This window comes from Plectropomus leopardus, chromosome 1 (assembly GCF_026936395.1).
Source record: "Plectropomus leopardus strain MGB_pleo_1.0 chromosome 1, ASM2693639v1, whole genome shotgun sequence".
NCBI lineage: Eukaryota > Metazoa > Chordata > Actinopteri > Perciformes > Serranidae > Plectropomus > Plectropomus leopardus.
Window position 1 is genome coordinate 28,745,220 of NC_142176.1, and position 26,916 is coordinate 28,772,135.

General features: G+C 39.0%; 1 protein-coding gene across 4 annotated transcripts in view; it reads left to right on the forward strand.

Moving 5' to 3' along the window:
• mdga1 (MAM domain containing glycosylphosphatidylinositol anchor 1) overlaps window positions 1-26,916 on the forward strand; it is a 237,928-nt gene that overhangs the window by 183,517 nt on the left and 27,495 nt on the right. For all 4 annotated transcript variants that reach the window (XM_088079421.1, XM_088079422.1, XM_042486927.2 and 1 more), the window contains exons 12-16: window positions 10,892-11,072; window positions 11,201-11,224; window positions 13,127-13,279; window positions 13,449-13,610; window positions 24,442-24,572. In XM_088079421.1, the coding sequence (XP_087935547.1) occupies window positions 10,892-11,072; window positions 11,201-11,224; window positions 13,127-13,279; window positions 13,449-13,610; window positions 24,442-24,572 (651 nt within the window). The remainder of the gene's footprint in view (window positions 1-10,891; window positions 11,073-11,200; window positions 11,225-13,126; window positions 13,280-13,448; window positions 13,611-24,441; window positions 24,573-26,916) is intronic.

The following is a 26,916-nucleotide window of genomic DNA, read 5'->3' on the forward strand; positions in this document are numbered from 1 at the left end:
AAGCCCCATCAGAGGGTTATGCTGTGTTCACAGAAGTAAGGTTACAATGCCTAACCATCATTCCAAACTTCAGCATACAGTTACTTTGCTCTCACTGCAAGATTCTTGCTTTGAATGCCAGGCAGACACAAATGTGCTCACTGTGTTGTAACCACAATTTTGAAAGACCAGGCCTCTGCTGCCAGCATATCTCATTTTAGCCAGAATTCAGCCCAGAGACAGTTAAGAGAGTACATTTTTAATGGTATTTTCATGTTTTATCTTGTTCTTAATTTAGTGACTTTGCATTGGCATGACTTAATTTTCACAACTCTGTGAGGGGTGTTAAATTAGTCTTGCAGTCACAAACTTGAATTCAGAGGATGCACTTAAATAGCCTCTTATGCCTCAATACTTATATTTACCTTAAGTAGATTTTAAAGGAGCAGAGTTTAAAATTTAGATGGATTTAGTGGAATCTAGAAGTGAGGATTGCACATTTCAGCTAGTTGAAACTTTTTCCAGTTAGATTTCCTTCAGTGTTCATTTAGTTGGAGCTTTTTAACCAGGAGCTGAATTTATCACAGAGGTCATCTCCTCTACAAAACAAACCGACCAGGTGCTTAAAACCGGTATAATTACTAAACAAAGAAGTTTCAAGTTACAAATCAATGTTTCTCTTATGTTGTTCGCCACCTTGCAGATGGGCTGTGAGTCCAGCACCTGCTGATTTGTGCTCAACTTTCATGTGATCAAGACATTCAGGAGGTTTTTACCATGAACCAAATTACCTGCCGAAGATTTTATCTTCAAGGAACTCAAAGGGTTTCTGCTTACACCAAGCAAACCTTCCTATAAACAGTTTTGGAGCCCTGTGAGCGGGCCCCTGATCGGAAGTTGGAAACCTTTGTCCACAACAGGAGAGCAACCTCAGGCCACCCTCTTGTTTTGTTTCAAACATCTATTCATAGACTACTGGCCTTGAGTCAGAAGACAGGAAGGATAATAGTGAATTATACACAACTGGCTGGGGGTAGGTGTGTGTGTGCATGTGTCTGTGTGTGTGTGTTTGTGTGTGTATATGTGTGTGAGGCACTGAAACAGAGGGAATGCAGGGTCTGCCAGCTTGCTTTTGTGTGGATGAATAGCTAATTCCCCTCCTACTTTAAAACTTGGCTGCTTACCTCATTAAGTAAGACTCTACAGGGAGACAGAAAATGAGCACTGGCCTTCCTAAGATGCACATTTGATTGCATGCCTCAGCTCTCTGAAAATGCTCACTCCGCCTCTCTCTTGTTCCCTCTCTTTTGTCCTCTGTCCTTCTACCAATATTTCTCTATCTTTCAGACACAGCATGCCTTCCTCTTCTCCCCAATTTCTTCCTCTTTCTTTTGCAGTCTCACAGTCTTCTTTTGCTTCCACCAGTGCAGGTCTCTCTCTCACTCCCTATCCCTCTCCCCTTTTAGTTTTTTCAGCTTTGAGTTACTGAGTGCAGACTTAATGGCATTTAATGCTGGGTGAACCGTAGTAACTGAAATAGCGCTGATAAATAGTCGCTGCGAGTTGTTATGCTGCCGGTGTTAAAATAATGAGTTGCAATAAGTGGCAGTTAAGGACCGTCTTAAATGTTGTTAAACTTTAATTTAATTTCAAGGTTTTTACCTGAATACATTTTTTTTTACATGTGTATCAGAGAGTGGCAAAGATGAGACAGGAAAAAAAAAAAGAAGAAGAGCAGACGGTGAGAGTGAGCAAGGGAGTGAATGAAAGGGTGCAAAAGAGAGAAATAAGATGCAAATTAAAAAAAAACAGTGAATCTCACTGGTCCTCTCGACTATTAAATAGAGTACGAGAACATTCAAATGTAATACCATCTCAATTTCACAACCCATCTATTTCTGCAACACTCTCTTCGGCTCATCCTCTTAACGCCTTGACATTCTATCTTTTTAGCACATACAAAATGATGTAGGGGGTCTCGGGGGAGACATGCAGACACAGAGGGGAATAAAAAGGACTCAGATCAGTTCAGCGGAGCAGTGCTCTCTACGTTAGTTCTGAGCACACGCCCATAACTTTTGCTCATATGCGTTAAGTGTGTCCATTTTCCTTTTGTTTCTGTGTAAGCTGGTGTGTTTCTAACATGAGGTTTTGTATATTTATAAAGCTTTTTACCTTTATGTATGTATGTTTATATGAATAGCCTCGAATGGATTTGTATTTAGGGATGTTTATAGTGTATGCTCATCTATGTGTGTGTGTGTGTGTGCATGTGTGTGTTTGGCAGATGATATGCTTTGCTCCATGAGTCATTGCCAGGCTGTAAAATCCCCATTTACACTTCTCAATTTAGTTTCATTCTCCCTGCAGGGGGTTTCCCTGTGTAGGAATTAACAGAGCTGACAGGCCCTCCTTGTTTTCCTCAAGCTGTCCTCACACCCCTTTTTTACACATCAACTTCAACCCCCACGGTTCTTAAATGAGTACTTTGATTCATGAGAGATAATTAACATGTGATGATTTTACCTTTTTTTCAATCCTTTAGCTCATTTTATTTGGCCACACTGGAAAAGAAAATTATCTGTCTTCACAGTCACACCCTATTAATTAATGCAGTGCATGTTGCTCATGCATATGCATTCAGGGGAGTAGGGTGCAAATATTATGTTGCATTCACTTTTACTTAATTTGGGAGGGTCACATTTAAGTGGAAAATTTTTCCTCCTGTAAGTAGCTGCTTGCTACTTTGTTCACATATTCTGAAGAAGGTTATGTATAGGGAGGGGGAAATTTAAGTAACCTGCCCTCTGTAGAAAACTTAGTATCAGACACATACAAAACAGTGGGCAAGTTAGCTTCAATATATGCGTACAAAAACGAACAAACAACAACACATCTATTAGCCAATCTGACAAATGATAATTTTACAAGCAAAGTGCTGAGAGAAGTTTTGAACTTGATGTTCACCGAGGTGCTAATGTTCTCAGTGAACATTGCTTTATCTCTTCTTCCACTCCTTTACTGTGTGTTCCAACAGAAAGCCAAGTTAATTTTCAACTGTGTGAATTTGACCCCTGAACTGTTCCCCTGACTGTGCAGTTCTATATCCAATTCCAGCATCCAATGTACCAGCCAAACAAATGATAGCTAGCTAGTACCAGATGCACTGTCTCTATGTATGGTGTTTTGTTTGTGTGTGTTTGTGCTTAGCTCAGCTTCTCACAACAGGAACTCAACTTTTTTCTGTAATTTTACCACCATCTCTCTCATTTTTCTGCTCACCTTCTGTACGTTCATTAAGCAGATTCATAAAGCCCCGAGATATGCACTTTTTAAAAATATTTGTGCATCTAGACATCCATGGTTTACTCGGAAGTTTCGGGCCTAACCACATTATCCTTTCACTTTTAAGCAGTTGAAAATTAGTTGAAATCACAGCAAGCAGTTTGATTACCCATACAGCATTTGTTTATTATTGAATGTATAAAAAATATTTACATCGTCATTTACATCAACATAGTTTATGCCCAGACCTTGGTGTGACCTCGGTAAATGTTTAATGTTTATCCATTTCAATCTGATGCCTTCAGTAAGGAATAGGTTTAATGTGGGGTTGAACCAAATGTCTTTTTTTTTCTTTTTTGAACATTCAAAGCCTCTGTTAAGGTTTTCAAACAAAGCTTTGAATGTCTGTCGTCAAATTTTACAATGCCATCCCCCTAAAAAAGAAAAAAAAACAACAACAAAACAAAATTCAAAATTCAAAACGAACAAAATTCTCTATATGAATATAATGATTGTTTGGATTAAATGAGTTGGTCATTTTCTTTCGTCAATAAATCTAATTTATAGTGCAGTTAGACTGCTGTTAGGCCACCCCATGGATCCACTGTTAGCATTACCCAGCTTATAAAACCTTATAAATGGCACTTTAAAGCTTTGAACTGTTCAGTACAGCCCTAGTTTTATGTGTGTTTTGTACTTAATGTGTTACGATGTAGTGCCTTTGAAATGATGACTATCGTGATGCAGACATACAATATAAACCTTCAGCACACACAGCATGTATCACAGCAAAATGTACATATTCTGTACACATACACTGCAGAGACACTTTGTTCAGAGAACTACCATACCAGAATAAACATGACAATGGCAATTTTATTTATATAGCACATTTCATTACATGTAAACTCAAAGTGCTTTACATTGAAAGACAAATTTCTCATTGCTTCCTTACTTTGTGTCATTCTGTATTGTGCCGTCCTTATTGCTTTTTTCTCCCTCTTCACACCTTTTTCCTCCCATTTCTTAATCTTTCCACCTCATCTCTTTATCGACCGCTCGTCTGCCTGCAGGCACTGAATTGTGTATTATGTGTGCCACTGAAGTAGTGTAGCTGACCTGGCTTCAGATCATAACTACACCCAGGTTCTTTCAGAACTGAGACACAGTCGCACACAGTTGCTTTCCCATGCAAACACACATCCCCATTATCATATATATGAGAAATTAAGAATATTCATGATGAATTAGAGTTGTACATTAAATCAAATGTATGAATAATTTATGTACATAACCAACCTCACTATGCAGATATACCCATACAGTCTATCCACACAAAAAGCCACAAAGAAAGCATATAAGCCTACTCATTCATGCAGACAGGCACAGATGATGACTTGTTCACGTGCACACAGTAAATATCAGTGAACTGCTGGATCGGTCATGAAAGGGAATCAGTAAGAGAGATAATAGAAAAATTAACCTCACACTCCTTACTGTTTGAAGAGGCCGCCTCCTCTCACGCTGTCATTCCAAATTTCTCACACATACACACAAATGTCACTGTGTGTCTGTGTTTCTATCTCACGGCTGCTCCGTCGCTCTCACCCTTTTTCACACATTCTTTGTCTTGTTGTCTCTTTGATGACAGCCTGATGGAGACACAGCTAAAAACACTGTCTGGCTGAAATTCCTAAAAGCATGTGTCCAAGGAACACACACGCAGGCGTGCACACACACGCACACACACACACACACACACACACACACACACACACACACACACACACACACACGTCAAGAGAGGTATATGGACTTCCATATCATTTAATCAACCAACCACCTATCTGCCACAGTCACTCTGGTCACTTTTGACTCTCCCTCTGTTGGTCCTCTGTCCACACACACTATCTATCCTTCTCTCCCTCCCTGTGCCCCTTCCCCTGTCATATAGGCACAAGCACACAGAGACACACAGACATTTTGTCCACTGACCTGGGGAGGGAAGCAGACAGAGGAAGAGGTCAGGAGACAGACTTTTACCTGCAGTAGGAGATTCTGAATTCCTCTGAGTCACACTTCAGCACTTCATTGATCCAGTGTGTGTTTTCAAGTCTGCAATGTGTATATATGTGTGTGTGTGTGTGTGTGTGTGTGTGTGTGTGTGTCTGCTCATGCTTTTAGTCTAGATCATTTTTTGTTCCATCTATATCCCACACACTGTAACCAGGACTAAAATAAGTGTGTGTGTGTGTGTGTGTGTGTGTGTGTGTGTGTGTGCGTGCGTGCGTGCGTGCGTGCGTGCGTGCGTGCGTGTGTGTGTGTGTGTCCAGTCATAAAGAAAGCACATTCCTCTTTCTTTTAAAGCTCCAATTTCTCAGCATTATTAACTCATCTCTCCCCGCTAACACACACTCTATGCATTTTACATGAGCATAGCTTTTCTTTTCTGCTATATTTCACATAATTATGCATATGCTGTATGAGCAGTCTGTAAATGTTTATATGGATGATTGTGAGCATAAATGGGTATTAAAAGGGCACAATGCATTTTACTATGTAACTGCTTCAATGTGAAATATTATACAGGGTATTATAATATATGAGGTGTTTGTGGAGTCAGCTATAGTGGCAACAAAGCAAATATCTAAACATATCTCTTTCAATGCAGTTACACTGAGAGCGTTTAGTATTACTGAATATGTCTACAGTGGAAAAAGTGCCAAGCAATGCACCATCAATGTAAGGGGCATTTAGATGCTTCATATAATCTCAGACTGAAAAATGTAATTAAAAAACTAAAAATGGTAGAAGTTCTGTATTAATCCAATACTAGGATTAATACCACCACAGACAGCAGATGTAGTTATATGTTACTTTACAGATTTTATAAAAAAATACACATCATAAGCTTATGAAATACAACACTTGAGGAATCAACCTGTGGTTCTGAAAGGAAGATAACTAAGTCAGGAATCAGAGGAAAATTAAATTATTCAAGCGACAAAAAGATTCTTATTAAAGGTACATTTATTATTACGTGTGAACAGATCGCAGTGTACAAGGTATATCAGAGAATCAGCGAAGGGACACAGAAATCCCTTTGCTTATATTGCATTGATTGTTTAAGTGCAGACACCTGTTCATGTGTGTGTGTGTGCGTGTGTGTGTGTGTGTGTGTGTAGGCAGTGCTTCTGTGCCATGGACGTGGCAAAGCCCTTGTCCAAGAAAGCTTGTGAAAACTCTTAAGTTCCATGCCAGATAAAATACCAGTTCGGATGTTAGTACAGATAACGAATTATTTTATAGTAATCTTAAGACTGATGGAAATGAGATGTTGATTTCTTAACCCCCACCAACCTTGGTTCACCATACATAGATAGAGGGAGGTCCAGCTTTGGACCCAGTTTAGTTTAAGACACAATGGATACAGACATAAAGAGGTATATGGGATATCTAAGAGTAAATTTAAAATATGAAGTGAGTGTTGAATATTGAATGCAAAATTAAATCAGAATGTAACAGATTGATCCATTAAATATAAAGTGACAAATTCACTTGGGTATGAAAAAGTCACACTAAATGGTTTGCATTATACAATAATTTATCTTTCACAGTGACATCCTGCTACAGAGCAAATACTTTTTACTTTTACTTTTTTTAAACTCTTTTAGTATCTTTTGATGTTTCCAATGGAAATGACTTTCCAGGCCTGGGAAAGTCATGGTAAAATCCTTAGATGTTTTTTTGAAAGTCATGGAATTTTGTTGTGTATAATAACTTAATTGTTACAGTAGTGTTCTGTGGATAACCTTTCATGTAATGTAACATAACAGCACGTTTATTTCTTGTAGGTTAGCTTTTGATGTAACGTAGCGCCTATATGTTCTGATGTGTGAGGTTTTGTTGACCATCACGTATGTTCTACATATACATTTTCTTTCCACGGTCGAGCTTGCCCTCCCTGTATTCCAATTTGCTGGATTCATGTCGGAATAGAGTTTAAATCTGATGTGTTTTGAAAATGTAATTTAGTTTCCAATGTTTAATTCTACTGCATTTTTAAGATAGAACAATGTCCATTTTATACATCGTGAATGGTCATTTAAATTTCATTTTGAGTCCTTGCAAAGTCACAGAAAGGTTGAAAATTTTGTCCATGAAAATGTGTGGCAACCCTGTCTTTTGATCATAGTATTTTTGTACTTTTCGTTTGTGAGATTTTTAAATGGAGAACTTTTATGGGCTATTTTTTACATTGTTGCATTGGGACTTTAAAAAATCAGATTTGATTGCATCTTCTACTGGTTTTGACGATAGCCATTACATTAAGTGTGTGCTCCCAAAAAATGAATGGAGAGCCTGCATTTCACTTTTTACTTGTTTTACTTTGTCTCAGAAATAGAAGTTCTTCTCACTATCCCTCTTTGTCCTCAATTACAGACACACAGAGGATATTTACAGTGACCTGCATACACCCAAATTGTTATTTGTTCAAAAGCTCAATTTGGCACTAATACTAGACATTTACCTGATAACACTATCAGGACTCAGAACAATTTAGCAGCTAGGGGTCCAGGACTTTACTCATGAGAACTTCAACAAGACACATCACTGTTTAAGAAATCGAAACCTGTGACCTTTCCTTGATGTGATGGTCTCTTAAACTAAAAGGTCACTTTGCTGCCTTTTCATTGAAAAAAGCAGTATCCTGTTATACAACATCCTGCTACTAAGTCCTTTGTAAAGTCTCTTTTTTCTGAATTCCCTTTTAGCTAATGCCACTAACCAGAGTGATAATTCAGTGGGTACAATAGTAGATTAACCCAAAATTACACAACACTATAAATATGGTACAAGCAAAGACAATCCTGGGTCCCATAATGCAATGGTTTGAATTGAATTTGCTTAGGAAATGGTAGTGAAAGAGCAGATGGGATGATTATTTTGGAACACTTAGCATCAATTAGAGAAGAGGGCATATTATTTGTTGGGTGGAAATGCGGTTTATGTTTAGAAAAAAGATAATTTCGCCTACATTGACAGGTACCTGCTGTTGTGCAAGGCGTGAAAAGGACGTTCCATGACTGGCAAAAGGGGATGAAAATTTGGAGAAAAATGGAAACAGCCACACTGGCACTAGGAAAAGAAGATTTAACAGCTATTAGTGGCACGGGGCCTGGTGAGGAAGAAAGGAGTTGATTCCAAGTATGTTGCCCAGCACAAACTTGCAGAGATCAGGCTGTGACTGCCATATGAGACTTGCACAATAATTGCAGTCAGACCTAATTCTTTGCAGCCTGGGCAGGAGGCACCATGGTCTCGTCAATAGAAATGATCAGCTCAGTCTAGCTGAGTTGGAATTTGTGGTGGTGAGTTGACATCCAATGGGAATAGCACACCTCAACTTGAATGTCAGAGGACAGGAGGAAAAGCAGATTTCACCGTAGCGGTGTCAGAGCATGCAGTATTGTAGCAATTATGGGGAAAGTTATGGAATGCATCAGTGCCTCTATGACTTACCAAACTGCCAAACTGTTACTCTTTGGAATGGAGGAGCTGTGTAGAAGAAGAACAGCAAGCATGCTCATTTCAGCCTCTTTCCTTATTATTTATATAAAGCTTGTCTTATTTTCTTTTTAGCATTATTATCCCACAAAATTGAAATAGCTAAATTGTTACAACTTTTATGTTGCTTCTCTTTGGCCCTCATTTACATCTATCAACCTTTGTAGCGAACTTTTGTTGTTAGGGCTCAGTGCTGTAGACATTTACCATACACACACAAGCACACACATACATTTACACACACTTCTGCTGCATGCATTACCTGATAATGGCATGCTGTGGGTGTACTAAGGTGTTATGGTGGAGTGGCTGACCTAATGCATTAGATTGAGCTCACTGTCAGGTCTTTAAGTAGCTGGGATCAGAGGCAGATACACAGCTAATGGATCCTTCTCTCCGTGGGTGGAATAACATAGTGATAGCTCTATTAAAAGTGGTGCTAACAAAAAAAATACCATCACTAGTTTAACTTTTGAAAAATGAGAAGACAACAATTTGACTGGATTAACATCATAACTATTTTTTATTTGTATATTGGTTCCTGTAATGCACAGCCAATTCAATTTATTAAAGGCCTTTTGGGATTTAATGCCAGTATGTTGTACTGTGAAAGAAATATGCCTTTAATTTATATATTTTTTAAGTCCATGTTTTAAGAGTGTGTGTAATACACTAGGTGGAAATCACAAAGCTTGCTTACTACAATAATCCTGGAACAAGGTGTGTTTCTGAGAGCAGATTTTTGTGGGGGTACAACCTCTGTATTGAGAGTAACGTCCTGGCATTAAAATATTTTGTTAGAAGTGATTGTTGCAAATGGTTCCTGGACATCTGCTTAACTTTGCTTTGCATAAAAGATGAGATTGAAAATATATGCAGTCCAAGATAGGTGCAATCCAAGTCATGAGGTATTCTGTCTGGCTATATGCCCAGAACTGGCTGTATGCCCTTACAAAATTTCATTGACAATAACTGGAAATATGAGGACTCTTGCACAAATATGGGAAATTAAGATAATATGATGATATATGATTATTAGCCTGTGTGTAGATAAAGGATTGTTGCTTCAACAATCCAAAGCAAATATCTTTGATCAGTGGTAAGGGACTTAAACTATATTTGAGCAGACAGTGCTTTTGCCAGCCAGAAAAAAAACAAAACATATCTTAAAAGGTCCTTTATTATAAAAAATCTGATTTCCATCTCTTTTTAATTTTAGAACAGGTAAAGGTACTATGTAAATACTGTAACAGTATCAAATCGCTCAAAAAGAAATGCACACAGCTAGTTTTCAAAGATTTCACCTTTTAACGAGCTATCAGGAGTTCTGTGAAGTTGTGATGTCACCAGTACACTATATATTGGTAAACAGTGTTGCTACAGCACTGTTATAAACATTTTCTGAATGCAAAGGGGTGAAAAGAAGCTGAGAGCGCAGTTATGGAAGACCTGGACTAATCTGAGCAAACTGGGCTTTTTTGGGAGGGGGTCTTAAAGAGACAGGCTCTAAAATGGAGCATTTCATACAAAGGGTGAATGTAGGTATATTCACATGGACAGTATGAGAAAAATAAAGTATTTTTAGCATAAAAGCATTTGCACATGTTATAGTGGAAACCCAAAATACAAGTATGAACCTGTAAATAAGTATAATATGGGACCTTTAACATGAGTTTGACTTTGTTTGCGTGTTTATACAAAATTCCATAAAAGTGTTATCACAAGTGTTATCTTGGAAGTTAGTATTGCAGTGAAAATCATCCCGACTGGAGATAACTTTGACATCTGTGTTGTTACTGGAGTTTTAATACCTGAGTATATCAACATTAAATGGTGGAAATGAGGGTGAGGGTGTCAAAGGAAGGAGGAAAGATCAGAGGTATGCCTGACAATATTGACAACAAGTCCTCGTACTTTTGCTCAGATTTGTCAGATTTACTGGTGATAATCTTATTTGTTTGCTGTGTCTATTTGTCTTCGCACTGCATATTTTTGAGTATACATTTTAACATGTCTGCATCTTCCCCACTTGTGTGTGTGTTCACCTCCACAAACCTAGAACAAGCAGAACCTGCTGCCGCAGCAAATAGACCTTAAGGGCAAGGAGCCAGAGAAGGGTGTGCTGATGACCCATACCATATCAGACCTAAGAATCCCTCTGTCCTATGAGGTCCGACTGGCTCCAGTCACCACCTACAGCACCGGGGACTACGTCAGTCGCATCATACAGTACTCAGAGCGTGAGTCTTGTTTTTTCATCTTTTTTTCTGAAGCCATTATCTTTTATTTACATGTGTGTACATTTAATAAAACATGTTTAATTGACTTGTACATGTGTGAATGTTAATCAACGTTTTTTTTCTTACAGCCTACACCTACCCAAGACCCTCAGGTGAGACAGCTGTCACAACTACCCTTCTCTGCTCTTCCACATTTCTACAAGTCACAGATTTAAGCTCGTTGTTGTGACCTGATTGATGACAGGGTGGTGAAGCTAGGAAGGCATGTTGAATTTTGATGCAAGCTAATTTAGCCTGTATGCTGCAAGCCATGTCAGCACAAGTTTGTCAAGGCAAAGTTTGTCAGGACCCAGCCTTGGCCTTGATTAAATCTTGTTGCTAGGGAGGAGGGTGGGGTAACAGTAGGATGCAGGCAAAAAATGTCATTCTAGTGCCTATGATCGGAGGATATGAGACTGGATAATGCAATGGAATTGATTAAAAGGTTTATGGGAAAAGTACTTGAAATTAACTTTATGAAAATATATTTAAACTATGTTACATATTACCTTAAATGTATCCCTATTTTTTCTCTCTGTTAGCCCGCCCGCTGCTCTCTTGCACTAACTCCTGCTCGTATCCTGCCTCTCATCCTCTCTCTTGCCATCCCTCTCTCTTTCTCAGTCAATTGCATCTTGTCTATTTTCTTCATTAAGAGACACGCAGCATTTTTCTGGCAGGAGTGGCAGTTGGCTCCGTCAGGGTGAGGCAATTAAAACAACAGCAGATTGGAACAGACTGTGAGAACAACAGTGCAAATTGAAAGGAGCGCATGTAGTGGCGCAGGGTGTGAATAGTAATAGATTAGCTCCCTAAAACAAAGCGGCACACACAAACCATCCTCGTGGGTAGCGTGAGCCATATGCATCTGCAGCGGACTGTGTGAGTGTCCGGGAAGCTTTTACGGAATCTGTCAGCTTGGATGGTTTTCGTTTTACTTGCTTGCCTCGATTTTCATTTGTTTGGTGAGTCTCCGATAATTGCAGGGCTCTCCAGATGGGCTAATGAAAGGGATGACACCACAGAGAGAAGCCCCTCTATCTGGCTTAACAAGACACATCAGCTTCAAGGATAATGACAATTGCCTTGCAGAGGTCTTCCTCAAAATGTATATACTTCTTTTTTTTACTTGCTGATGTTTGTGGCAATAGCAAACAGCCAAAATTTATGGATCGGAGAAGATTGTTTGTCATATGGGGGCTGCATCTGATCATAAATTTGTTGTGAGAATAAAGCATATTGGAATATTTAGAGAGAATCAAAGCCAGCTGAGAGACAGGGGTGAAGAAAAGTGGACGTGTGCATGTATATATATTACATTCAAAACATACTAACCCATGAATGTAAGCCCCCCAGTCTCCCCATTCAGAGAACTTGGAGCTTTACATAGCAGTATCTTTCTTACTGCCTGAAAAGTGTCAACAAATGTCATATTTGAAGAAACAGCTTGTTAAACCAGGGTTCAATGGGTCAACAGCTTCTCCTCTGATAATTGTGCTCTGCTGTGTTTTTTTTTTCTGTTCAAGAATATCTCCCGGTTACGTACCTTTTTTTTTTTTTATCACAAATCTTCTGACAATAAAACCTTTCGATGAAAGTCTTTTTAATTTTTTTTTCTTTTATCACATTTGACACAGCCTGACCTAATCATAGTTACCTGTAAAATGTTCTGCATGTGGGAGTCATGCATCAAAATATGCATAATGTGTGGAATCCACTCAAAGTTTCACATTATACACCCTTCCTCCTACACAGTACCTATCACTTTGGCGGTAATTGTGTGGCTGTCTGATCTTCACATCTGAAGTGCATATTGCAGAGGTTATTATACAGCTATATTGTCGCCATTAATTTCCTGGTAAAAGTGGGCCAAAAACACCCGTAAATTATTTCACCTGTAGTTTTTAATGCCACCTGCACGACATGTCACTGATCTAATGTATTTTCCTGTCTTGTTTTTTCCTCCACCCACATGCTCAAACGCACACACACACACACACACACACACATTCCAGACCATGTGTGTGGTTTTGAGGATGATAGGATCTGCGGTTTCTCTCAAGATCGAAGTGATGTTTTTGACTGGACGAGACAAAATCACCTGACACAGAATCCTAAACGATCTGCCAATACTGGCCCCGAGACTGACAGAAGTGGAACCAAGGAGGGTGAGGAAACTGGGGAAGCTTTTTATATGCAGGTTCAGTTCTGTGTGAAGTAGTTTAAAGCAGAGCATGACAGAACTCTGTATTTCACAATACACAGAATCATAATCACTTTCAGTGCTGTGTTGTATTCAAGACTGTGGACAATAGAGTGTTTTCTTGTTGGTTTCAGGGTACTACATGTACATAGAAGCATCACGGCCACGTGTTCAGGGGGACAAGGCTCGTCTACTTTCTCCACTTTTTAATGTGACCTCCGTCAGAGGCCCCAAGGGCTCCGGAAGAGTCCCATACTGTGTCTCTTTCTACTATCACATGAAGGGCAAACATATCGGTGAGTAGAACAACGGAGAAAAATGTTCATAAACAAACACACACACACATTGTCCACTGCCAGAAGAGAACATCAATAGAAAAACCACGACACACATGGAAGTTCAGTACAGAGCATGCTGACACTCGATACTATCGGGGTTCTCATATCACTGAGCTTCTGTCAGAAGCTGAACCCTGTGCTTGACCCTTGCTTGTAGAGCTTGTCAGATGCAACATTGTACGTGGGTGTGTGTGTGTGTTTGAGAAAGAGAGCGAGTGACTGAGAAAGGGGGCGATGGGGTGTTACCAAAGTTCTGTTTGTATGTTTCTGCTTGTGCCTTGGTGTGTTTGGAGGTGGCTGAAGGGGGCAGTGGGTGTATGATTTATGGCAGCGGCAAGACACAATCAGTCATTTGGGGGGGCTGTTCATCATAATATGCTCTGTCACACCGCTAGAAAGCATACATCTTGTAGCATACACACCTGCACACACACACTTTTACACCAACCACCCAAACACACATACACACTTATACACACAAGCATACATACAAAATTTCCACAGAACACATATGGTAAAAGTTACAAATGCGTGAAGGCACACCCACATTTATTCACAGATACAAGCACACACATGCACATTATTGATTGTCCATAGCGGAAGTATACAGATTTCACTGTAACATGTTTATGTCAAAGTGTTTCGTATGTAATGCATGTCACATGAATGTTGGCGTGTATAGAAGGACACAGTGTTTGTCTGTGCAGATAAGAGTATGTAATGATTATGTGTAGTTAAGTGTATAAATGAGACGAAAGGTGTTTTCTTTAAAACTAGTTGGAGGTTTTAATAGATATGATATAGAGAAGCTCACTCATTTGCTCGAAGTTTATAACATTTTTAGCCATGCTTGGGTTTGGCTCATAGGATGGCAATATCTGTTGTTTGTTGTCGCTATTTTATTTAACTGAAATAACCTGAATCATCTCAACAAAATCAGATGGATTGTTCTGAAATTGTATTCATTCTTGGTCACTGGAAGATGAATCCTACAGACCCCCATACATTTCCTTCACCGCCACAGTAAAATGACATATGTGGTTCAGAGTTATTAAATGGACAACTATCAGATAGACTGCCATGCCATACACAACGATTTTTAAGTTCTCTTGAAGCTTCATTCTCATAGCACTTACACGATGTATCATTTCTATCAGCCTTAGTTAGCTGTGCTTTGTGTTTAATGCTAATTAGCAAATTTTAGCGTGCTCACACACTAAAAAGAACCCACAGTGAACATGGTAATATTATACCAGCTAAATTTCAGTATGCTAGCATTATTATTGATCAGATCAGATCAGATCAGATCAGATTAGATAAGATAATATAAGAATCTTCCACTCATTAATTGTGAGCATGTGAGCATTGAACTATAGTCTCACAGAGCTACTACAATAGCTGACTTGTTTCCGACTATTGGGTGAACCCTTGTCCCAGGTTTGTTTGCGTTTCTCACTTGACTGCAGCACTGATAAGAGTTTGAAGTGCCTAATCTGTATTCACTTATAAATCAAACACAGTGAAAAGCTGAATATAACCATTTCACCTGCAGGCAGGCAGTGACACTATTTATTGAGAGTATTTATGTAGACACCGCCTTGCAGATTTGAAAACGCTCCTACAAAAGCACAAAGAAAAATAAATACAAACTAAAGCATTTGATTCATTTAGATAAAGATACATTAGATTTATTAAATCATTTAATTAATTTTATGTTGACTAGCACATGTCAAAGCTGTATGAAACTGATCCTTGATGAACTGGTCCCTTACCATCTTTTTTTACTAGAGTGCTGCACCAACTGAGAGTCAACACCTAACTCTGCACCTTTTAGTCACTTTTAGCTACCTTGGTTATTTGGTTATGATCCATATTTACACTGTATGGCTACTGCCTGACATACATAAATACAAGTTAATGACAACAGCTGTGCTGTATAATCAACCTTTAAAGATAAGTAACCACAGTTAAAGACGATATAAAGTTTTCTTCTTGACTGTGCTGCCATACAGCCCCCATCAGTGATGAGGCTATACACACAGACAACTACTCTGACAGCCTATTCAACCAATCTTCAGTAGCCTCCTGCTCTCTTTGACCACATATAATATGTTTTAATATAGCCCAAATTATGAAATAGTTTTTCTCATTTACATATTTTTCTGTTTCCATCGTCGGACAACAGAACAAGTATGAAAAAATGAATTAATCATGTCTCATTAATACTACCTGTAAACCACCAGGCTATCTGAAGCAGCTGAAGTGTGGTGATAAAATCATTATTTTATAATTGTATCATCATCTGACACTCAGCATAGATCCAGGTTAATGATAACAGCTCTTGCTTTGTATTTTGTTATACTGATCTCTGAAATTAACAATGACAGAGGAGTTTTTAGGTGACAGAGGCTACACAGCCCCTGGCCCTCAGTGGGCTAACTTACATCATTGGTTTACAGAAGCTCAGCTTTCCTGCTTAATGGTTAAACTTAATTACCAAGCTGGCCTTTTAAGATTTATACACTCTGGAAGCTGTTTATGGAAAGCTGTTTTGGGGCAAGAAAAACCAATGACACTGCCTGCCAAGCAAAAGTACCAGGGCTCAACAATTTATTGTTTTCTTATCGTCAGCTTGCGCAAAAAACACATCGCAAAAGACTGTGACACTGTGCGATATTGGGATTTTTTGAGACAGCTGAGAGAAGCAGTAGATGTAACTATCATTCTTTTTTCTATTGGTATCCTTTTGTGTTCAATTCAGTGTTAAATATTTTCAATAAAAGATATGTTGGAGATATTTTTTTAATTCACCAGGCAGTTTGTATTTTTTAGTATACTGAAAGCAGCAGAAAATGTAAACTAAGTATGCTTTAATATCTGTTTATTTATTGCAAATAATATATCACAATATTCAACACCTTATTGCTTATTATAATCATATTGTGCAGCCCCACAAAATGCTAAAGTTATGAACTAAACCAAGTAGTGCACCTAAAAGTCAAAGAGGTAATGGACCAAACTAGAGCATAAAGTTAAATATTTATTGGACTGACATTTATAAATCAGCTAGAAACATGTCCCAAATGGGATACCCATTCTGCAGTGTTCCTGCGCAAGTGGCCAGTTGTTTGCTAACTAGCAATAAGTACTTGATAAACCAATAATACTATAGTGCTGGTTTAATTTCAGTTTTTAGGTTTGTATCCCTCATAGTGTCTAAAAATTAGTTAAGGCCTCAAAAGTAAGTAAATATTACAGTTTCCCCTAAAAAACTTCTGGTACCTATGTATAGCTGTCTTACTTTAGTAAACCTTCAGCAGAGTGTGTTTATTTTCCTTGCTCCATCTGACTATTCTGTATCATCTCCTACAACAAATTTCTTCATGTCACAATTCAAAGCACTTTATGTTTCCATCTGTAATGGATGCTATACCACTTGTATTGTGCATTTTGCTCAAAGTCTTGTCAGTGTTTTACAGCAAAACAATGAGGCAAAACAATGCCACATCAGTCACACAGCGCTTGCCTACGATTAGCACATTCTGTTGCCAGTTACGCCCAGCTCTGCTACAAGCCCTCCCTCAATTTACTCTGTTGTTCTCCCAGTCTGTTCCAATCTGTTGTCACTTTAATTGCCTTACCTTGGCAGAGCTCACACTCCTGCTAGAGAGACACAGTGTGACTCTTAATGACGAAAAGAGACAAGATGAGGATAAGACAGAGGGGGTCAGTGAGAGGAGAGATGAGACGAGAAGAGTGAGGGGACGATGAGGGGTGGGCGAGCCTGCGGAAGAAAAAAGGAGGTTTAATGAAGAGACAGAGCAAAGAGGAATGTAGGGAAAAGAGACAGACTGAGAAAAATGAAGTGCGACCACAAAGGAAGTGTGAGGAAACAAGTATGAGGAGGCATAGAAGGGAAGTAAAAAAAGGCTCGAGCAGAGGGCTGCAGGAGAGGCCATCAACTTGTTAATGTTCAGAGGAGAGAATGCAAGCGGTAGTGCTTTATGCTTAAGCACTCTAACTAGTTTTAATGTACCTGAAAGTATAGCTTTAAAGTACTGTAAAGTGTTTAAAGGGCTGTATATGTTGAGAGCATTTAGGTACTTTGACACAAAAGAAATTTTTAGAAATGCTGTTGAAATGTTGCTCTTTCCTGACCCATATACCTCAGCTGTTTTATAATCATGAGATTATGTGAATACGAAACAGGTAAAAGTATCTTTTTTGAGGTTTTTGCAAAATGAGGAAAGAGAGCACAGTGCTTTTTTGGATTTCAGGTGTGAAATAGGCCAGCACTGCAAATAAAGACCTCCCCATGTGATGTGTTTTCTTGCTCACCTTAATGTGTTTCTCTTTGGGCTTGCTGGCAGCAACAATAAACAACATTTAATTAGTTTTGTTTGGCATTGGGTAGTATTCTAGACTGGCTCAGGTTTGCGGAGTGCCATTGGCAAGCTTACTTGGAATCACTGGATTATTTTTTTACTTCACAGTGATGGAAGCAAATTAGAGTTTGAGGTTATTTAAATGTTATACTTCTTGTATGTTGTTTTAAGAAATTAGTTTGCTGTGTTGATGTTTTACAGGTCTGTGTGGAGGAGGAAGAGTGTGCCTTTGTGACAGTGTAGCTGTGTTTAGCTAAAAGATGTCTTCATACTAACTTCTTAGGGTTAGATTCTCATTTTCAGGAAAACCTTTTGATAAGCTTGTTGTCTAGCTAGGTTGGTGTTAGATTTGTTCATTTTCTCACGCTCAATTGTTTATCTAAACAGAACTTTAATTTCAGTGCTTTTGCTTGTTTGGTGGCTGAAGTAAGACTCTAAAGTCCATTTCCTACTGCACAAAAAATCACCTACACCTGCTTATGTCTTGCTTTGTATTTAATGGTAAAGGTTACAATCAGCATTAACTCCCAGGACAAATAACTCTGCAGAAGTCATGGGTATTTATCAGCTTTATCTCTGATCAGCAGTGAGGGAAACATGACACTCGGGTGGACACGCTAATTTTGCCTGTGCAATGCGAAGACAGGCCTCCACAAAATACTTTTCGTCCAAGGAGTGCTCAAACATTGCTCAAAATTTATTCCATTTAGTTTATGATAGAGAGTGTAGGTGACAGAAATAAGTAAAAGGTCACCTCAATAACATTTTCACTTTCCTCTATGCTGCTTCCTACTGTTAACTAACTTGTTTTCCAGCCAACCATCATGTTTAATGTATCACATGAGAAAAAACAACAACAAACAAATGCAGAAAGGCAGACATCATCTGCTACTGAGTTCATAGCTGGTCTGCTAGTTCTCATTTCCAATACATCAAATGTACCCCTCAGTCAACGATTTCTCCATCAGACACCAACGCAAAAAGGTATCTTATAACCATGTTATAAGTTTATTTTGTAAAAAACCTCTATGCATTTAACAAGCAGAAATTGTACGTCTCCTGTGAAACCGAAGTGTATTTTGAAAAGACACAATACCTGTAAATTGACATGGCTTCCCAGAACATCAACAATAGACGCAGGATACCGAGTGTCTCATAAGTAGATGATAAAGTCTATTGACCCACCAGTGATATTGACGATTTGGTATGAGAATGTGTTGGGCTGGTTTACTACCGGCAAAGGGAAAGCAGTGGTTAAGCTATTTTTTTTAACAAGCTTTCCATAAAAAACCTGCATACATGCACTAACTTTGGTGGAAAAATGGTGTCATTCTCAATGCACAGTTTAGCATAGCTTTGGCACTAAGGCTAAACAGCAGCAGAGACAAACAGGGCATGGACCCTAATTAAGTGCAGATGAGAGATAGAGGGAGAAGAGATCCAATGCAGACCTACTTCTAATAATCTAACAAAAGACAGCATAACTCAGCTGAGTTCAAGTATGGCAGTGCATGTGTATTTCTGTCTTTGTGTTTATGACTGTTTATCTTTGCTTTCATCCCCACTAACGTTTCTACAGACAAGTAGCCCTGATAGAGCTGTGCCTTCTCCTCTACCTTTCTGACACTCTTACCAACACACTCTGCTTTACCTCCGTCCAATCAATAGACTGTTTATCAGAGTCCTCTTTCCTCCCATCCTGTGTGTGTGTGTGTGTGTGTGTGTGTGTGTGTGTGTGTGTGTGTGTGTGTGTGTGTATGTGCGCGCGCGCGTGCGTGCATGTGTGCGAGCATGCGTATGTGGGTGTGTAGGTGGTGATGGTGAGGGTGCAACATAGATAGGAAGAGAGAGAGAGAATGGATGGTGAGTGAAGAAACAGTCGAGGCTCAGATATGTGGAGGTAGAATGAGAGAGTGGGCTGAACAGGTGAAAGTGGGCTACACTAGCATTTAGCTAATACTCCTCTCCATTATATAACTACAGTGCCACCCATGTCCTTTAAAAGTTCAATGTGATGAACAGTTGCATGTGACTCTTAAATGTGGCTATTCCAGCTTCAATATCAGTACATCGTTTTTCATGGAATATGATCCGAACTTTAGACAACCTTACAAAGAAAACCCCAAAAAACTGCTGTTAAAGTAATAGTCTGACATTTTGGGAAAATAATCTTATATGCTTTTGTGCCGAGAGTTAGACGATAAAATCAATACTCAAGTGGCAACCTCTGAGGCTGAAAAATGGAGCCTCTGTGGAAGTGCCAAAAGCTGCAGTTGTTTGAATGGCCACTTGAGGCTGGCTCCAAAACAGACAAAATATCCGTAGACGTATGTGAAAATGCCCAACTTCACAATATTAATAAACATGTTACAGGCTGGTTGTGAGGTGTTGCTACTGTCTATGAGTCAGATCCACCATTAGCTCTGTTACAACTCCACCCTGTCGTCAAAATACCGTCACTTCTGGCTCCAAATAAAACAGCAGTCCATCACTCAGTTGGTAATGTAGGTTTGCTATGTCCATTATCTTTACAGTCTTTTCAGTCAGAACCCAGAAGCTAATTAGCTTAGGTTAGTATAAGACTAAAACCAGGAGTACATAAATATGATATAGAAATTATATTGATATCTTAATAAAAGGCCAATTATTTTTGTACATTTTCAGTTAGGTAGTATAATAAATGTTGCCTTTGACTATTTTAACTTTTTTAACCTTACCAGAATGTTTTTATTATTTGCTTTTACCCACTTATTCATTATATCCAATTACCGATAATTATTTATAAAAAAATCTCAAAATTTCTTTTTTTTTTTTTTTTTGAGGCAGCACCAATAATCAGCCCTAAAATGTTGTCAATATCAGGATATGTGGTCAAAAATATTGTGTTATTTGATTTTCTCTATATTTTCTGGCCCCAGTTCATGGTAAGCTAAGCTAACCAACTGCTGGCTCTGGAATGGACAGATATGGCGTATGGTATATTGTCATCTCTCAGCAAATAAGTAGACAAGCACATTTCCCATGTCAAACCCCAGCAAAACAAAAAGTACCCCAAAGTCCACAGGATTTTACAAATCTGACAGATTTAGATACAAGCATGTTTTTTAATGATTTGTTTAGCTTCAGTCATGTTCCATTAAATAAGATTGCATACACATCGGAAAACTCTTATTTGCGAATGTATAGATGGTCAAAGGCTCCACTAATGTTTACAACTAGATCGACAGTTTGCTTCCCACGGCTTTTTTCTGTGTACCACATACGTACAGATATCCTCAACATGTTATTTACGCAACATCCCTGTTTGCCCCTGTAAACACTACACTTTCCTTGTCACGCTTCTCTTGTGATGAAGGAAGAAGTTAATTACTGCCAGCCTTCTGCTTATTTCAAGGTTTTAAGAACATTAGTTCAAAGATACAAACACACACACAACAGAATGATGCAAAAATTGTGTTTATACATCTACACGCACAAACATACTGTATGTTCACGCACACACATACATATAAAATATAACACGCACCGAGAGCATGCCCCCTGCCTGCATATTTGTTTAAGAGACTGGTGGTTGGTTAATGTTCCAATTAGGAGCTAGCTGAGGATCGTTAAGAAGATGAATGGGTCTCTTGCACCTTAGAGACCTGAGAGAGAGAGACAAAGAGAGACACAGAGAGAGACTATTTGGATCACTTCCCTCTGGCTTGAATGGTGTCATTCTCTATGGGTCGTTTTTCAGCATTTAGGACAATTGATCTTCATGTCGTTTGTTTTTAAGGAATTAAACCAAACATTAGTTGGCAGCGACATGTATACTTCAGATTACAGGAAACCTTCTTTGCTTGCAACCTCTCTCCATCACCTTTCCATCATTACCTCTATCTGACTTTCTCTCTTTGTCTCTTCCTCCTTTATGCTGTCCTTTTGCTCCATTATGCAAAATACAACTAACCAGTGGACTGTCAATGTAGGGTTCAAGAAGGGCCCCCGCACATTTCATTCCCACCTAAATGTCATCCACATATAGTGTCTGACCTCAGAACTTCACCCTAGCATATGAAGTATGCAATTCATTTGTTTCCACTTCCTATATAAATTGGGTGATGTCCAAAGCACAGCCATGTTTTTGCCAATAGAAATAAAGGCAATTTCAAGTATCTGGTCAAATGCACATCTAGCAGTGTGTTCTGTTGCTTAGAGTTTGGTTCCTTAGATTTTGTGAGGAAAACACTCCTTTTTTTCTAGCATTTAATGTTAACAGCTTGACTGCAGATATATTTGGTAGTGTTGGATGGATTTATGTAAATGACAATGTCAGAACCCTGCTGAGTTGCTGGGCTTCTCTGGGATGAAGGTGGTGGCTATAATCAATTAACCTCTGTTTCTCTTGTGACTACAAATAATCATTTACATACAGCGTGTGGGGCAGCCAGAGAAATTGGGTTTTCTGTGAGTGAGTGAGTGAGTGCGTTAGTGCGTGAGTGCATTTGCATCATTGGTCAGTGTGACTGAGGATGTGACGTTGCTGTTTCCCTGTTGGCCGTTGTTCTTTCAAATGAAATAGGCATGGAAACAGTGGACACGCTGACGCAGACGCTGATGGTCCTGTACTATAAAGTTATTCCTCATTCTCTGTAAGCAGTATAACATTGCAGCATGGTGAAAATAACAAGACAGACAGCTAATGAGCCATCCGCAGTGTTTATGTCAGTCTTAGAGGGACGAGAGAGAGGATCACCCCATCAGTTTGTTTGAGGAATATATGTCTGTAAAGCCGGAGCCCTACAGTTATGCAAAGTTATTAACTGATAGGTGTTACAGTGTCAGAATGGGCGGCGCTGCCATAATAAAGACAAGAAGAAAATCAGACACTGATTGAAACTGAAGTGAACATTATGTGTTAGAGTGTTGGACTGGGTGCTGCTGCAATGACAGAATTCTCTGTTTGTTAATCAGCAGTGATAAGACGATTCACAAACAATTGGTATCAGCAGAGCTTAGCTCTGATAGCGGCTGCAGGCAGCACAGCCTCCGCTGGTCAGACGGGGGCGCTGCAGAGGGAGGATGTGTTACTGATCAGCAGGTACATCTTTAGAGAAAGAAGCTGCCCTTCGCTGTGTGACTGCATCTAACATTAAGTGTATTGTTTTACATTTAGCACATATTTAAGGGTTGCTAACTCTCATGCTCATGGCGTGTGACACACACTTTCAACGTCAGTCTCACGCTCTCACGCTGTCTACGCAAATCTGATGCCAAAATACTGCCACAGCAGAAAAGTGTTGAACAGTCATGTAATACAGTGAATGATTTTGACTCTGATATAGCTGAGTAATTGATAACAGAGCAGCATTTCATTATCTTGGATCAAACAGCTGATGGTCTAACAGCAGCGCAGTGAGACAGACAGACAAACAGCTTCTCCTCACAGCACCAAAGTGTCTGAATGAACAATCAACCAGATATTCAGCAGTGGAAAGTGACTTCTTTAGACTGATGAAGACTATTTTGTTTTAGTTTCAGGTTCATGCAGACTTTGGATTGAATTATTTAGAAACACTAGGACGCATCGCTCCGTGTCTCATCCAGCCGCTTGCGCTGAGCTCTCATTGTTATTGCCAGGGACAGATGCAGTGATTAAGGGCCTCTGGGCCACAGACACATTGCCTTATTTTCAACCTTACTTTAACTTTAACAACTAATGTTGGCAGGCTGTTGGCAGCTATAGAAGAAGTAAAAACTCATCTCTGATGCAATGTTCACAGCAAATAATCTGCTCACAGTTCATCATAACTGCTAATCTAACAACAATCGAACAACCTTCCTGCAGTAGGCATTGGGTTAATTGTACAGTTTATCAGTTGTTCTCTAATACTATTGTTGTGAATTTAATTGAATATAAAATATCCCTAAAATATCTCTTCAGTTTACTCAGTGATAGTAAAGAAATCCCTGAAGGCAAAAGGCTGGGAACCACTGTACACGGTCCAACCAAACACTCTGTCTTGTTGTGGGTACAGTAGGGTCTATCATTAGTTTGTCTTTAATGTAGCTGATAAAGAGTTGGACACACATAACTTTTATTGGCTATTACAGTTTGGATATAGGCACCAGAACTGTTCAGACATGACTCACATTATAATCTACAGTATTTGTTAGGTGCTTTAACTGTCATTCGATATGTGCTCCTTTCTGACTGCCAAGATATAAGTCAATTTGCGTGGGTTGATATGTTTGAATGTTTTGCCTTAGATTTTAATGATCTTAAAGTCTGTAAACAGCTTAATATGACTCAATTCTCTGTCTTTGCTTGCTGACAGTTCACTGACAGTTTCTAATGATCTGTACTGTTTGTGTGTGTGGCTGTGTGCTTGTGGGAATGCATGTGTGCATATTTTTCACAGGCACTCTAAACGTACTTCTGAGAGTGAGAAGCATTGCCTCTGTGGACTCGGTGGTGTGGACAAAATCTGGTCATCAGGGGCCAGACTGGAGGAAAGCATTCTTCGATATCAGTCCCAGTGGACCTTTTCAGGTAAATGACTTGGTAATTACTCTTTTCCTCAACAAAGCAAATTATAAAAGCAACAATAAAGCAAGCGCTGTTCATATTTACACTTCAGGAGCTAACTCAAAGTTCAAATCACACAGATTTTTTTTTAAAAAAAGACAAAAATACACACAAAAAATGAATTGTTTTACATTCATTTCTCCCCTTTTATGCCTCTACGCTGGTGATAGCTGTGGCTGGAGGCACTCAGTGTCGGTACTAACATTCACTTGGACTTAACAATAAATTGATTAGATTTTGGTGGTCAAGGTCACTGTCACCTGGTCTGTCTTATTGTGAATGTGATACTTCCATATATTCTTCAGGGTATTTCCTCAAATTTGGCACAAGCATCCAATTGGACTTATGGATAAAATTATAATGGGTGGTCATAGGTCCAAGGTCAAGGTCAATATGACCTCACAAAACACATTTTTGGCCATGCCTTTCAATTCAATTTAATTCATACACTGATTACTACAAAATTTTAGACAAATGTTCAATATGAAAAAAATATTAACCCATTAATTTTTTATACAAAAGGTCAAAGGTCATATGATAATATTTTGCAATAACATTTTTCTGGCCATTATTCAATGTAACTTAGGAAAAGAAGAAGAGACATTTGGTCTGATACTATTGGTGCCGCTAATCTTTGGTGTCCACCTTGAAAACACACTGACTGGATAGATCTTCAATGCTGCTGGAGGGAAAATGTGTGTGAAGCATCCATGTTAGTGCAGGCATAAATGTCAACTGTAAGTGCAACTTGACTGGTTTGCAGAGGCATTCAACCGCTAGGCAATAATTCTAGTACTAAAACAAACAAAAATAAATCTTGATTATCATTTACTCGTATATATTTCATAAAACTGGCTAGATGATTCAACTCAGTGTGTTGTCTAAAAAATATATTGCCAATGTGCCTGATGTTTGGACTTGTTTTTTCACACCTAGCTTAACAATTTAAATAAAAATTTAAGTTTTGTTTTTTTCTGATGGAGTATGTATTGATTTGTTTGTAAAACTCCTTCAAATATTCAGATGAACTGGCTTCAGCAGTAGTTACCAGCAGCTGCTTCGTCTCACTTGTATGTTGCAAAAGCCATGCAGCAATCATGTCGAAGTTTGTTCCCTAGCTGAATAGTTTTTCCCTCTCGTTTTTGTTGTTCTGTGAAGGTAAAGGTTTGGTTCAGATTAAGGTTTGAGGAAACTAATATCTACCTACCTATTTTCAACACAACAACAGCATGCCAGTTGCCATAAATTCTTGGGTGCCATAAAACACTGAGCATAAATGTCATTAGCCGACTCAAGAGCTAACGATGTTTAAATTCATTAGATGCAAATGAATGATTTCAGTTCAATGTTCACCAAAAACATAAGCACCTTCATGCACAGCATTGAATACAGCAGTGAAGAAAGTGCACAGTGCAGCAGTATAGTGTTCAAGGAATATATCTGTTGCTATAGATGAACATACATACAACAGACCAAAGGATGTAAACTAAGAGCTAAAGACAGCAATAAAGCCATCACCCCCTCCCACCCTCCACCCCTTCGCCCTGCAGCCACACTAAGCAGCTGAGATATGTGGCATAACTTGGTCTAAAGGTATGAGTGGGTCAGTTGTTGCAAGTTGAATACTGTTTGCTTGATGTTGGAAGACCTCAACCTCTGAATTGGAATCAGCCTCCAATGTTCACCTCTTGAGGGTTAATTTCCTTCATGTGCTGACAGCATTGTCAGGTCTGCTTTGTCTTGCTCTAAGAGGAAGAGGAAGGAAAAAAATGGAGTGACATTATGATCACTGTATTCCCTTTTTCTGCCATCTATCTCAGCTCTGAGATGTTTCATCTATTGCAGCCATTTCCTCTCTCGGTGTCTTTCCCCTAGAGGAAGGCCTTCACTGCAGCCTAGAAAGAACAGGAGGGGGTTTATACTCTTGTGGCTGTTAAGATTCGAGGGAATACCAAAAAAAATGGCTCTTAACTCTGCTGAAAATTTGATTAAATTTTCACAGGAGATTCTCCACGGTGACATTTAAACCCCCAAAGACCCTGAGAAAGTCATTGAGTATAAATCTTCTGTTAAGCTCACAGAATCTTTGCCATATGTGATATAAACACATATCCAACATTTTTCTTGTTTTCCTTGGCAAAATATCAACAGGCATTAGGCATAAATTAAGGTTTTAAGCAGCAGAGTGGTGGCAAGGTTAGAGAAAGAACTCAAGCACTCTTTTGGCAAGCACCTGCCCTGTTGTGCCTCTGCCAGTGCCTGCGTCTCAGGATGTAAACAATGAGAGTGCTTGCACACTGGAATCAAT